Source organism: Perca flavescens, chromosome 4, assembly GCF_004354835.1.
Source record: "Perca flavescens isolate YP-PL-M2 chromosome 4, PFLA_1.0, whole genome shotgun sequence".
Classification (NCBI taxonomy): domain Eukaryota; kingdom Metazoa; phylum Chordata; class Actinopteri; order Perciformes; family Percidae; genus Perca; species Perca flavescens.
The window spans coordinates 33,137,505-33,152,504 of NC_041334.1; the positions used below are offsets into that span (position 1 = coordinate 33,137,505).

The 15,000-nt window shown below is 40.3% G+C and overlaps 1 protein-coding gene across 4 annotated transcripts in view; it reads left to right on the forward strand.

Annotated features, from left to right (window-relative positions):
* tafa1b (TAFA chemokine like family member 1b) overlaps positions 1-10,953 on the forward strand; it is a 136,744-nt gene extending 125,791 nt beyond the window's left edge. For 3 of the 4 annotated variants that reach the window (XM_028576465.1, XM_028576464.1, XM_028576466.1), the window contains exons 4-6: positions 1,144-1,268; positions 4,515-4,606; positions 9,654-10,953. In XM_028576465.1, coding sequence (XP_028432266.1) covers positions 1,144-1,268; positions 4,515-4,541 — 152 coding nt within the window. In that variant the 3' untranslated portion in view covers positions 4,542-4,606; positions 9,654-10,953. Of the gene's footprint in view, positions 1-1,143; positions 1,269-4,514; positions 4,607-5,782; positions 5,861-9,653 lie in introns of those variants that run through there. The other variant, XM_028576467.1, reaches the window with a different exon arrangement.
* Positions 10,954-15,000: the final 4,047 nt, after the last annotated feature.

Below are 15,000 nucleotides of genomic sequence, written 5' to 3' on the forward strand. Positions count from 1 at the left end.
TTAGATTTGTGTGCTAGGATTTAATTCAAAGAGGGATCGACTGCAAGACATCTGGATTTAACAAAAGGAATAAAACGCAAGAAAATTATATCAAATGCATTTTTGCAACAGTGCTTTGTTGCTTGCGTGATAAAAATACTGTTAAAACAACAAGTAATACAGTTGTTTGTTTCAAATACATCACAACTAAATGGATCAGGAAAAGCCAGGAAGCACATTTCCTCATGTGATTAACTGAACATATGGACAATGTGCAGAAGATTTCCTAAGAGATCAAGCACGATCATTAAAGGTGTTTTTGGCTATCATATATATAAAAAAAACATTTTTTAATATACTGTGTATATATATATATATATATACACGTTTTTTTATTTTTTTATTTTTAGAAACACACACACACATACTATACTGTACTGTACACCCAGAGACATGTGTAGAGAAAGAGAAAAGAAGGGAGGGAGATCTTGATGAGAACATATTTGTTTTTGTCAGATAGCTGGAGGAAGAATTCCGTCGATGTTAATGAGAGGCAATTAGTTTTGATTAAAAATTAGATTGCTCCCCTACATGCAATGTAGCTATATCAAAACAAAATAATGATTAATTTCTGTTGGTATAAGACATTATTGTCGACAGCAAAAGTACCCATGTAGCAACGATACAATTGCTCCGAGGCCAAAGAGGAGGAAAAACATCCATTTAGAGACTCGGCTAGGTGTTCCTCTGGAGATGCTCATAATATAGTGTGTGGGTGCTATGTGTGCACATAATACAAGTGTGCCTGTGTGGAATATGTACACAAAATGTGTTTGCGTGGGTGGTTTCTGTATTTGTTCAACTTTTTGTGATGATTCTGCCTTCATTTTAAACTCTGCTTATTCTTTACGTTTTGAATTGTAAGTTAACATTACGGTTTATTTTACTTTTAATGCACAGTTAAGGTTCTTTTTAAGTATGCCTCCTAACTTGTATCTACTGATCCGCTAGTTTTGTTCTCCCACTTCTTTTTTCTTTTACTTGTTATAGTATTATCAGTATTTGTATTGGCATCTGTGTGTGCATGCATAGATGAATGTGTGTGTACACGTGTCTGTGTGATAAACTAACCTGCTTTGTTATGTATGTGTTCACCTTCCCCAGCGTCCATTGTAATTGGGAAATGGTGGTGTGAGATGGAACCATGTCTGGAGGGAGAAGAGTGTAAGACTCTGCCTGACAACTCTGGATGGATGTGCTCCTCTGGGAACAAAATCAAGACCACAAGAGTGAGACCTCACACACACTTAAGCACAAATGCATCTAGCTGCATGCACAGACCTACACACAAAATGCACAGATGCACAAGTATATGTACAATACATGCATATGCCTGAGGGGTGTGCACTACGAAGCAAGTTTGACAGAGCCAGGCTTTCTTTGACTTACAGTAGCTGGCTTGACAAAGCCTAAAACCCCAGTCTGAGAAAACGGGTACAATGAAGGTGGTTATTACCTGTCTTTGTAAACCCAGGCTTTCTTCCTCAGGCTCTATGCGCGTTCCCATAAAGGGGGTGTTTGGTGCCGCCTACTTCCACCAGGAATATGAAAACATTATTACAGCAAAAAGCAACACTGTTGCTGCAAATAAATCAAGAGAGGAACGCAGGCAGAAAATAACTGATTGTGTAAATTCGTAAGTGAATGTATTGATTTTTTGACACACTCAATACCTACCGTTTATTTCTAACATAACAACTGCTCATTCTACAGCTCTTACACTTTAAACTTGATAGAAAGATTTAAACGTTAATCTCAAGAACTGCATTTACTGTAGGTCTGACGCTGTCAATGTACAATGTAGAATCACTTTAGTTTTTGGCCAAATAAATTTTATTGATTGATTATTAACTGTGAAAAATAACAGATAATCAAATTTCTAATCTGTTTCTATTAGTTGCAATATACGAGTAGTGTTAAACAGACTTTAGAAAATAAGGACTAAGCATAAAAACATAATCATTATGACATTATGGTTTGGTTTGAAGGAATTATACACATTATGTCATATGCAAGTAAAACGTCATACTGATTGTCAATATAGATATTTATGTATGCTACCTGCAATGTTATAATGGCTTATTTTAGAGCCATGTGGGCAAATAACCAAGGAGCACTACAAACATATTCAGTAGTTCAGTGAGAGCCACAACAGCCTTGCAAATAAAATAAAACTGTATTCTTGCTCAGATTTTGTGCATCACTAATTGAATGCATGCATGCAAAAAACAACAAACCAATGCATACAGTTTGTGCTATTGTAATTGCATGGCTTTGTTCGGTGGCATTTATAATGTAATGTTATGGCAAGTTTGCCAGCTGGGTATCTGTATAGCTCATAGATTGACTTAAGACTATAAAGTAGTGATATTCCGATTAATGGGTTGGCCAGTTAAATGGGCCGATTACTGACATTGTCGATGTCTGCGCTCACAAGGCAGATTAACAAAAAATATCTGCAGACACATCTGCAGGCAGCCTGGTCAGTGTGGCTGCTGTAGAACAAAGTTATTGCTTCTCCTTGTGTCAGTTTCGCATTTCTACAGGCAAATGTCAGCGTCACGGTAGCGAGCCTTCAACCGGCTAAACTATCTCACAGGGCTCGAAAAACTATTGTACTGTATACGTCCCCAGCCCCAACTCCTACTGCCGACGAGTAAATCAAACGACTTGTCATTTGGGATGGTTGTGAGCCGTCCACGCGAGAAAGGAATGGTTTTCCTTTTCCCGAAGAAAACACTAAACAAACTGGTCCGTACCAGGAAAGGTTTGCAGCATAAATTGCCATGGCGACCAGATTAAAAGAGAGCCACCTTTGTAACGTCAAAACCTCTGGCTTTAGGTTCTCGCTTCATAGTTCACCCCTCTATTCTGTATGTGCAGCACAGTCTACTATATGCACATTTAACCCATAGATGCTAGGGGTGTGACGAGACATATAGTGGAGAGATAGTCTCTTCACTCAAGAGAACCAAGGTTACAACATAACTAAGCGTTTTCTGGCAGTAGTTGAGACCAAAATGTTTTGTACTTGAATTTGTCATTGTAGAATAGACAGAGAGAAATAAAGCTGATTTTACTATTGTTTCACATTGATTACGTTCTAAAGCACGACTAAATTACCATCAAACACTTAACAGATGATTTTTGTGAAGACAGATGCTCTTTTCTCCTCCTCTGCATTTTATTAATTGCAGCAATAAACAAGGAAGTAGGCTACTCTAGTATCTAGAGGTGGGATGAGGAAGAGATTTCTTGTCAAGGTAAAAATTGTCTCGCGATATCAGTACACAAGCGCAGAGCAGCAGCAGCCTTGAAATTAGCATAGAAGACTCTTATACATGTATAAGCCCAAATGCCAGACAGATTTCACTTTACTAGTCAACCTCCCTTCGTGGACTTAAAAAGTAGAAAATTAGTAGAAATAACAAGACCCTGTGTTTGAATACTTTGATTAAATGCTTTGACAAAGATTTTCTGCTAACTATCTACATCATTTGTAATTAATTTTCTGTCATTAAACAATGAAGCATTCCCAGTGTCAAACCTGTGGGTAAAAAGGATGTGTCACACTGTATAGAGAATACTCCGAAAGCACAGCACATCTGTATAACAAAGTGGACTCTGTTCGATGTAGGAAACCTATCCAAGGGCCCATAGTAGTAAAGAACAAACATAAAGCAGACCGTAAACAAACAGGTGGGCTCTGCCTCAGGCCACACTCTCAGAGACAAAGTTAACTGCCGCGCTGCTTCTCCACTGCCTTTCGGCTCCGTAAACTGACTCTCAATGCGGTATGCAAAAATAATGAAGGGAGTTAAGTCCTCGAAGCCAGCAGTCCAGCACTCCGTGACAGGTTGATCACCCGATTTGTATTCATTTAATAACTTGCTTCCCCCAACCTGCAAGCGATCAGCAAACTTCTCTTAGTGCTCGGCGACGATGGCTTTGAATAGAAGCAGAGACTAATGTGATGGTAAGGAAAGAGGGAACAGCCCGTGAAGGTTAGACCACACAGGGCTTCCCAAGGTTGTTCCGTAAATGTATACGTCAACAGATAGACATAAAGCTTTCACTGGACCCCTTCGCAGCCACCAAAGGCCCAAAATGTTCAGAAAGATGTTGATCGAATAGGGTCTTGCCATCTTGTCAAGGTAAGGTGTAGTACTGGGTTCACTCTAAAGAATGCATCTCCAATTCTCAATTCAGTCCTTTGCGCATTTGAAATAAGTAAACTTGAAGTCATGATTGTCTTTATACAATTGATTATTTTCTTTATTCTCTCAAGATACGTTAATTAATACTGTACATTTCTGCACACAAATGGAGGAGGAGCATTAATACATACATATGAATAAAATGGCTTTGGTCTAATATTATAAAAACCTTAAGTGACGAGGGCCAAAAGGTCAGGCCGGAAGCTGCTTTTCTACCCAATACACACATGTCCTTTTTTCTTGACCCTCTCTTTGCAGAACACCCAGCCATACTCCCCTTTTTAGCTTCCGGAAGCAAAATGCAGAGGATGGGTCAACAGAAATTGAGCTGCATTCTTGCTTCTGTAAAGGTTAGTCTTTTCTCAAGCTGTTCTTTGTTTTTGATTTCCCGTCTCTCTCACATCACTGTAATGTACTTGAGTGTCAGGCGGCAGGAGTGGGACCAGCTCATGTTCAGTGACTTCTCATTAACGCAAATAATCAAGTGTGTGTTTACATGCTGTGCATGATTAGGCAGGCGTGACACAAATACTGAATGCACCGCCACCCACTGTAAATATTTTTCAACCAGCCCAGGCAGTGCACGCATAAATAAAAAGTAAGTTGCTGCTCTTTCATATAAAACGGTGGCACATTTACGGAAGTCAGTGCATAGATGGGTGAATATGCATGTGCTGTAGCAGCACACTCATTGAGTACTGTAGAAACGCACACAGAGCAGATCCACCTCTTAGCAAAACCCTGCTGTCTGTGCATAGTGTAATGGCAGGATCAGTCGCAAATCCTTTCATTGCCTCCTTTGTTCCATGTCCTGTTTTTACTATCAGCCACTGTGTGGGCTTGATTACAGTGCCTTACACCGGCCAATCCCATTAGTCACTAATCTGTGACATGCTACTTGCTCCTCTCTGTGTGTGCTCGTAGTTGTGTATGAACGCACGTGTTTGATGTGTTTGATATGTCTGTGTTTGTGTGTGTACGTGAGACCCCCGGGCAAGCCTCTTCCCTTTTCGTCGTGTGGCTTCTTATCAGAGGCCACTTGGTATCCTGTCCCCCTCTGAGGGTCTTGTTGAAGCAGCTTTCAGCACACAGCATAGCCCGAAGGCCACATGAAAGGCCTTTTATCCTGCACTCTGCTCGCTTTTTTAATCCACATTCCTCATTCACCTGCCTCTCAGGCCAAATTGCCTCATTTGTATTTGTTCCGTCACAAGCCAGCAAGCACACAACACTTTTTATTGTGTGCGTTTTTTTTTTAATTTTCAGCCATTTTATTTCAGCTGCAGGTTTTCAATTTGTTCTGAAAAGTCTCTTTGAAGCACAGTGAGGCAGTCACACACACACACACACACACACACACACACACACACACACACACACACACACACACACACACACACACACACACACACACAACCAAAAACAGATTTCATCGCCATCATAAAAATTGGCATGAAAAGTAAGAAGCCAAACAAGGCCAGTTCCTGACATGCATGTTTCTTCTTTTCTTTCTTTATGTCTTTCAGAGAGGGAGCCCTTCATTGCCTGTTCTATAGCAGCAGACAAGGCAGGCCCTTTTGTTTGTGGCAGTCACAATGAAAGCGATACTGGGGGAGCACCTTCCAAAAACACACACCCATCATAGATCTAAATTACCCGCTCCACGCGCTAAATAGATAAATCTATTTCTGCTCCATCCAAACAATTCTACACCTTAATTCTACACAGGTAGAATGAGCGGGCTGTAATGAAAACATATTTTCTCCCATTCAGTCTCCTCTGCTTTTGATGATATTGAGAAGAATTCAGTTCATTTGATAACCTTAGTTAGTGTGCTAGAATGCCGTACATCCCAAATACAAAGGCATTCAATAAATTTTAATGGATTTTTTTTTTTTATTTCACACTGCAACATAACTCAAGTACAGTAGTTGTTTTGTGTAAGGCCCCAGCATTTCTACGATGGAATACGTAATCGTTCAGCTTAGTGAGTGCTAAGCACTGAACTCAAGTGGATACACAGCTTTCACACTTTGCGGTGTGTGTCTCATATAACAAGTCGTACATGATTTATTTGCTGTTCAAAGACCCAGGTGTCCCTGATTAAAAGGAGCGGAGGGCACTTTTTCAAGCAAAACAACACTTTGACAGGATGTAGGCTATATGTGAGACAGTTTCAGAGCAAAAGTGACCTGCCAGCAGGTGCATCAACACCTAATTTGTCAAAATCGGGAGACCGCACCAAGAATGATCTAAATGAACTCCAAGTGGCCATGCGACGTACAGTACAACTTAACATCTGTTCCATCCCTGTGCTTGACAACACCTCTCCTCCTCCTTCACTCAATGTCATCATGATGACAAACACAAATGGTAAACAGTTTGTCGTTTGAGATAAATAATAACATACTTTGGTTTGTCTATTTATATTACTTTTTAAGTATGAAGTTATGACAGATGCAGTCTGAGCTGCCAAGAATGGCCAGATTGTCATCCTTATGATATTTTATACAGGTTTAGGCGGAGGAGGAGTGCTATTGATTACTTTCTACCAATTTTCTTTTTTCCATTTTCAATGTCACATTAAATGGATCTTGATGTATTTTGTTGTCTGGAGTCTTCTGTTTTTAGAGGGTGCTCTTTAGTGCTGTTTGAAACAGTTTCATAGCTGGCATGATTGATTTGCTCAGCACTAGACAAGAAAGGGTAGGCTGTGTTTGCACGAAATTGTTTTCCTAAGGCAATTGTCCTTGGTCCTTTTACTAACTGAAGTCTAAGTAAATTGCAATTTAAAACGGCCAGCAAATTAGAATGCAGATGACTTAGTTGCCAGCAAAGATGGTTTAGGCAGGAAATCCTTGAGCAATCCGCTGCTACCTGCTGCACTGAATTTGAAGAGACAGAGGACCAAAAAAAAGAACGGAGGACACTTTTAGTCTCTCACACACACACACAGACACACACACACACACACACGTGGGTTGAAATGACAGGATTTGCATTCAACCCCTCTTCTCCCACTAACAAACCTCTAGTGGATCGTGTCTAAGATAGAGTGAGCCGTAATGTGTAACCTGTTACTGCTTTTGTTCATTCTCTGCTCCAACATTGTCATCATACAATAGATGATAAAGACGCAAATGCTGGACAGATGAGCCCAGAGGATTACTGTGTTTCAGGACCCAATCTGTACAGAGAAAGACTCTGTGACAAGACCTGGCGGTCAACATAAATTTCCATCTGAGACTGTGAAGCTATTACGAGCACACAGAGGAACAGCTGCAGTGCATCTACCTGAATGGCATGATGTAGTCAGCAAGGGAGAACACGTCAGTACTGCAAAGTGTTTCCTTAACACTTTCCTGTCATTTGGTCTTAAAAAAAAAAAAAAAAAAAGAATCTACCGATGGCGCAGCTTCCGTTTTAGGACATTTCTAGCATCCGTATTCTCAACCAAGATAGGCCTACAAAGAACTCTGCACATTCCTTTGTAAAAACCGTAAATGTGTTATTTTAGAAACAGGAAATGTTTAGAAATGATTCATGGCAATGGACAATTAGAACTCCTTTACAAACACATCAAATTTCCTGACACCGCTAGAGGCATTTATTAATGAAACGCTCCCGTTAGTCGTATTGGAGCAGTGTTTCTTAAATGTGGGTGCTAGTACCCCTTGGGGTACTTTGGAGTACTGCAGGGGATACGTGAGATTTGTTGAGATCAATAAATCCTTAAATAATTATACTATAATAACTAATTAGGTTAGTGATGGATTCTAAACATTTGAAATGTAGGCTAGTATTTAAGTGTTTTTCAGTTACAAGGTTTTTGTTTAGCCTAAACAGGGGCAGCGTTGTACCTCTCTTCATGGGGTACTTGGCTGAAAAAATTCAAAGGGGTACATACTTGAAAAAAGTTTTAGAACCACTGTATTAAAGAGTATGAATAAACAACCTATATCGTTGTATGGTTTGTACTTGTCGGAGAAGTAAGAGCTGCAAATAACACTGGATTTTAGAAAATTCTTAATGCAAGTAAATTTTCATGAAGAAATGGCGAAACGGGGCGACCTCTAGCTCACCCAGTAAGAGCGCCCCATGTAGACTGAGGCCTTTACAGCGGCCTGGGTTCGAATCAGACATGCGTCCCTTTGCTGCGTGTCATCCCCCATCTCGCTCCCACCTTTCCCGTCTATCCACGGTCACTCTGAAATAAAGGGAAAATAGCCCCAAAAAAATAATCTTAAAAAAAACAAACAAGCGCACCACTTTGGCAAAGAAACGGGTTTATGACCGAATTGACTTCCTTAAATTAAGATTTTTGTAGTGTATAACAAAATTCTGTCAGATTACTCTATCCCAACAATATAACTGCATTACATTATGTTTTCAGACATACTCAATGTTTATGCTAAATTAAATGAAATTCAAATGCATGAGAGTCTCCTGCTTCTCCGATTGTTCTCTGAAGCATAATCTCAAAATAACACACAATACAGTAGGTGAATACAGGTGCACATCATTTTACCCACAAAGAATAGTCAATAAATTAATTTGCCAGCATGTCCAACAAATTGGAGCTCTGAGATTCTCTATGTGCTACAGCTCAAGCTCAGAGTCCCAGGCAGCACCCTTCACAATCAAATCCACACACCTGGCTACCACCTGCCAAGCCTGCTGGAAATGTCATGGCTGTATTTCTTAGTTAAACAGGATTACGGGATTTCTAATTGCCCCCACTGTGTGCAGAGAACTTCACATTTATACAATCTTAAACCAGTACAATAACTGGAAATGTGATGAAAGTGAGGCAAAGAAATATTCTGTACAACGTGTACATGCTTTTGCTGAATAGACAGTCATAAGAGGGCAAGGAACTCAACTAAACATCACGCACAGTTTTTATTGAGCTTCAGGTTGAGCAGGATGCTGAAAAGCAGGACATTCAATAGCAGTCTCAAGGTTGCACAATGTACCATTTCAATGTGTCCAGGTCTGCAACAGAGGCTGTATAAGCGTCCCTGAACCAGAGTCACAGAGAGACGGCTCAGACTCCACAGCAGGAGCCCTGATTCCATTTAGCAAAATTGTTGTACAAAGAGCTTTCCTGATATATTCCGATATACCTATACATGCCAAACACACGTCCGTTTCCGGTGTTGTTTTTACTCGTATTTTCTGTGTTGTTTCTACTCGTATAAGGGGTCTGTTTTTAGTAGAAGCAGAAACGATAAGGTGAGACGGGGCTGTACAAAGCCTCAGTTCAAACGACTCCCCCTAGTTTTTGAAACACACAAAAGGAGCAATTCCTCTCGGTCTAATCCTCGCACATGTGTATTCCTTTGTTCTATCTAAGTGTATGTGAGTTTTCTCTCCTCTTTCTCGTCTGTGTTGCAGATTCATCCCAGGACCTAACAGAGAGCTCCCATTGCAGGGCTGCGTGCCAGGCTCTTACCTTCATCTACCCTTGCTCTACCCACCGAACGGACTAAAACTATTACATCCACGGCTACTGACTGGATTACCTGGGACCACAGAAAGGATATCAACCCAGATAAAACAGATTTGCTCGTGTGGTGCCAAGGATTTGAAACCAGACTAATCCCCTGTTTGATCAATGAGCCCCATGTTGGTGACTCTCCTCTTCCACACAGCTGTGGCCAGTTTCCGACCTACTCTCTCTCTGTTTCCCTTGCTCTGTCTTCCCCTCAAAAACTGAAAAGGCTTAGCAGGGGTTATTTAGAAGTTGTTAATACATTATATGAAGACATTCGCCCTGCATGAAGGTAAACCGGTTTAGGAGACCTGAACATGGGATCCACAGAACTGAGGGCAAAATGAGGGAAATTACCGTTCTACCCTTTTATTTTTGTGGCAGGCATTTGTATTTGACTTGCTACCCCAGCAGGATGGCCTTGCTGTGACAACACTGAGGAGGTTTGGTTAAAAAACACTGGATTTTCAGTGACAGAGACCACTAACAGCCTATAATGAGTTAATGAAGAATCTTTGAGAGGCATTAGGGTCCACATGGCCTCACCTTCATCCTTCGTGATGGACATTTTGACTTTTATTCGTGGGCATGCCCGATGTAAATTCATGAGCACTTCTTTTCTTTGTATGTAAGATAATTTGTGTGTATATACATATATAAATACATCACATATAAGATGACAGATTCAAAAAGCTGAAAAATATTTTTAAGACTCTATTAGGAGCTTGAGCCCCATGGTGGAATATTGATCGGCCACTGAATAGTACAGTTCATACTTATTCAGAGCCTGTTGTCCCAATACAGTAGGACGTTTGCCGTATATGCTTGCTTTGAAAAAAGCCACAACAGAGTCATAAATATAAGTATTGGTCACTTTCGTCATTCAGCAATGTCCTTGGTAAAGCCAGAACATGCTTGTAGTTTCTGTAAACATGAGGAAAACACTGTATAGAACTGCCTCACAAATGAAAGCAGCACTAACAACAGCCCCTGAGCTTTCCACTAAGATACAGTAGGGACATGGAACAGCAGCAGAAAAACTCAGACCATAATCGGACAATTAGTGTCTATTTCTGCTGTGGAATGTGGTCATGGGCGACTGCGTGTTTGTCGTGTAGATCTCTCTCTCTCTCTCACACACCAGAGAGAGATGATTTATTCAAAATGACAGTGAGAAAGTATTAGTCACAATGGAGAAACATACAGTTATCCCCCAGAAGATATAAGTAAATAAAAAGACAGCCTTATGGGAAATAAAAATGGTTTTCTATACTGATTTGCTGTCTCCCATTCCTTCACATGGAACTGATATGTTGAAAAATATTCGTCTTATGACAATTTGATATGTTTAATATGTGGGTGAAAGATCCTGTCAGAGTTTCATTTATAAGATGTGTTAACATTGTGAACAGAGTTTTTGCTTGAGTAAACAAGCAATCAACAACAGCACAAGGCAACTGTGAAAATAATTTATGGACACACACACACACACACACACACACACACACACACACACACACACACACACACACACACACACACACACACACACACACACCTTCATTTATACAATTCCCTTTGTGGAACAGAGGATGTATCACAACAGCACATTCAATTCATTCATGCAATTAGAATAAAGATTTTCAATATCGTGGCAGGCGAAATTCCAGATGATTTTCAATATCAACCTCCTCTCTCGGCTGATATGAGATTTGTTTCTTCTCTCAGTGGACGCACTAGTGTACATTCATCATTTAGGAGTTTGGCTAGTTTCATGGAGCCCGGCGCCTTGCTGAGCAGTCACAGAAGGTATGAAGAAGACAGACGCATCAATCTCCCAGCGGTCTTGCCAGAATCATGAAGGAATATGCAAAGAGAGAGAGAGCAAGAGCATGTTTTTTCCTCCTCAATGAGCCGTTCCCATCTTTGTTTTCTTATATCTAATAGGATTCACTCTGTGTGTGCGTGTGTGTGTGTGTGTATTTTGAGAGAGGGTACACAGAGACAGGCAACATACTGTGAAGATTATCCTTAAATTCAGTGCTTGTGTAGAAAATCAAGGGATTTCTCCCTCCCTATTATGCAAGTTCTAAGTGGATTTTTGCTTAAAAAGGGGCTTTGGGATCAGAAATGTAAAAGGTGCTTTTTCTTAGTCTATTTTATGCACTCCTTAGCTCTATCCAGAGGCGATGGAGTCGTGCTGAGGAGGGAGATCCTGCTCCATTTTAGGCAGAGCAGAAAGGAACAGAGCACGATAACCGGGGCTGGGTCCTCCTCCTTCTCCACGGGGCTGTGCAATCTCAAAAAGAGAGACATCCATCAAGTCCTGCCGCCCTCCCACAGAGACGCAGAGACAGCCATGTCCACATCACGCTGGATGGCTAATCAACACCTGACAGCAAGGACAACCTTTTTCATACAGCCAAGACGTGTGCTGAAGATGTCAGACTGCATTGTTTATAAAAACTTGCATTAGTAACTTCCAAGGGTATCTCAAGTAAAATGCAAACTTCTGTCCTGCATGGAAGTTAAATGCTTGGTTGCTTTTAGGAGCATTTAGCAGGAGCCTCCACTCCTCTTTGACACTACTTCCTGTCTTTGCACTTTATGACCTTTCATATTCTTTAAATCATTTTGTATAGCCTATAATTTGTAGAAAAGGGCACGTTCCTTACCTGTGGGAGCTTTGCGGTCTATAATTATAGTCATTATGGGCATGAGTCACTGTAAATGTCGCCTCTACAATTAACATCCATGGAGCTGGACAGCTAAGAGCATCTCAAAATCATCATGACACCCAAACCTGGTCTCAATGATAGCTGTTCAGGGACTGGCATTATTACCAGAGGCCCATTTGCCTCAAAAAGTAACAATATCTTATTTTAGAGTAGATTCTTGATTAATCATGTTAATCATTGGACATAAGAAATAGAAAAATTGCATGTCATTATACACAGTTACAGCTAAAAAGCAAACTGGCAAGACAAGACAATTATGATGATACAAAGCAGGCTACACCTTCTTTAAAGTCTGTAAACAGCAAACACGCAGTGAAACACACCAGTGCCCTGCTGCAACGCCATTGTTTTGTAACAAATGAACACACACTGATGGCTTTACAATACATCACTGTCATAGTCCCATGACACTGCGCCATGACTGCCAACCACCAATTCACTTGTCAGCAAAATGACTTGGCAGTCTATGATTGTCAGAAGCTGCCACAATGACAATGTATCTTTCTGCTGCTTTACCGTTTTCCTCACCTTATTTCCCTTCATGTTTCAACAGGGACACCAATGTCATCACAGACCAGCCTTCCTGCGAAAATTTCAAACCCTACACTTTCCTGTTTTTCATAGCAGTGCCTCCACACACATGGACCAATGTCTACATGCAGGCTCTCAATTGCTTGCCACTTGTAATTGAATAACAGAGTTGTATTAAAAATAGAGAGGGATCAGGTAGAGAAAGGAGCTAACAATACATTGTTCTGAGCCTTAGGAGAGTGTACAAGGATGCTGTGTATATTTCGAGTCACAAGTACAAGATTTATTTCACCCTCAATATATACCAATCACATATTACAGAAATGTATAAAAACACTCGCTTTCAATCAACTGAATTATAAAAAAAAAAAAAAAAAAAAAAAAAAAAAAGACAGAACCAATACTTGGTATGATCTGTAACACATTCCCTGCTTGTTTAGTTTTTATACATTTCAAAGATTTCTTATAAATACGTAACTCATTCATGAACACGCAAAATAAAAGGTCTCACCTTCAAAAATCTACATTTGTGGATAAACTGTTTAGTTAAAATAATCAAGGTGGTATACATCTGGTCCCTTTTTTTGTCCTCCAAGTGAGGTGACAAAGTAGAGCGTGAAATTCCCTGTAAGGAGGGAATTTAACTAGTTCTGTTTTAACAAAGTTTACTACGCATTTAATATTGCACCAGTTACGTTAAATAGAATGGTTACATCATTAAACCGCCACCGTGCGGCAGTAAATAGAAAGGTCATATGTGACATTTTGAGAGTCTTTGGAAATTAATCTATAATGTTGTTTAGTTATGAAGATGTGTCACACACGGGATGTAGAAGCCTCTCTGGTCATCACAGACGGTATGAGCAGTCCGCTGTTTTCAGGATGGGACCATCACACAACTGAACGATGACACACAGCACACCAAGTAGGTCCGGGTTTGACTCCGACCTGCGGCCCTTTGCTGCATGTCATTTCCCCTCTCTCCCCTTTCATGTCTTCAGCTGTCCTGTCAATAAAGGCCTAAAAATGGCCCAAAAAAAAAAATAAATAAATAAATAATATATATATATATATATATATATATATATATATATATATATATATATATATATATATATATATATATATAACATACATATTACATTTGTTCTGTGCACAGGTATGATAATAACCAGCAACAGATTGTACTGGCATTTTGTTAGTGGAGGTCAAATGAAATGTCATGCTGTCACTCCAAGTTTGTACATGAATGGGAAGCCTGGCCTTCAGGTTGCCTACCAGAGACAAGGCACTGTGCCGTCAGTCCAAACCTGCCCACACACACACAGTATGATGCAGTGAACTTATCTAAAGTTTGGACGATGAAAAGGAAAACTAGAGTATTTGTCTTGCCTACACACTGACTGAAAAGTTTTGCCATTTCACTGTGTCCAATATCCCTCCTTTGCTCTGTTAAGTTACCTGTGCTTCTTAATTGATAGATTTTATTCTGAAATGTGAGTACATTTTTTAACCAATACACCCTCAAGTCATATCATAATCTTTATTTTAGGACAGGTTTTGTTGCAGTTAGTTAGCGATAGCAGGGCTGTGTATTGGCAAGAATCTGGCGATACGATACATATTACGATACATGGGTCACGATTCAATTCAATCAGGAAAGACTTCGTTTGCAGATATGCAAAGATATTTATTGTACAACTGTATGATATTGAATGTACAAAGTCTTTTGGAGATTGGACTCCATCGAATTAATCTTCTTAAAGGGGTAGGGAATAGGAACATAACCCCCGATGGAGTCCAGACACTGGTGGCGGCGGCGAAGAGACCACAGACCGGACCGAAGAGACAACGGAGCGGTCAGCTCGGAGAAACACAACGACCGGAGACGGCAGGGGAGGAGGAGGGTCGAGCGCTTTGCCTGAAACGACAGCTGACAGCACAAGGAGAGAACAAATTTAAACCAGAGTCATAAGGCTGT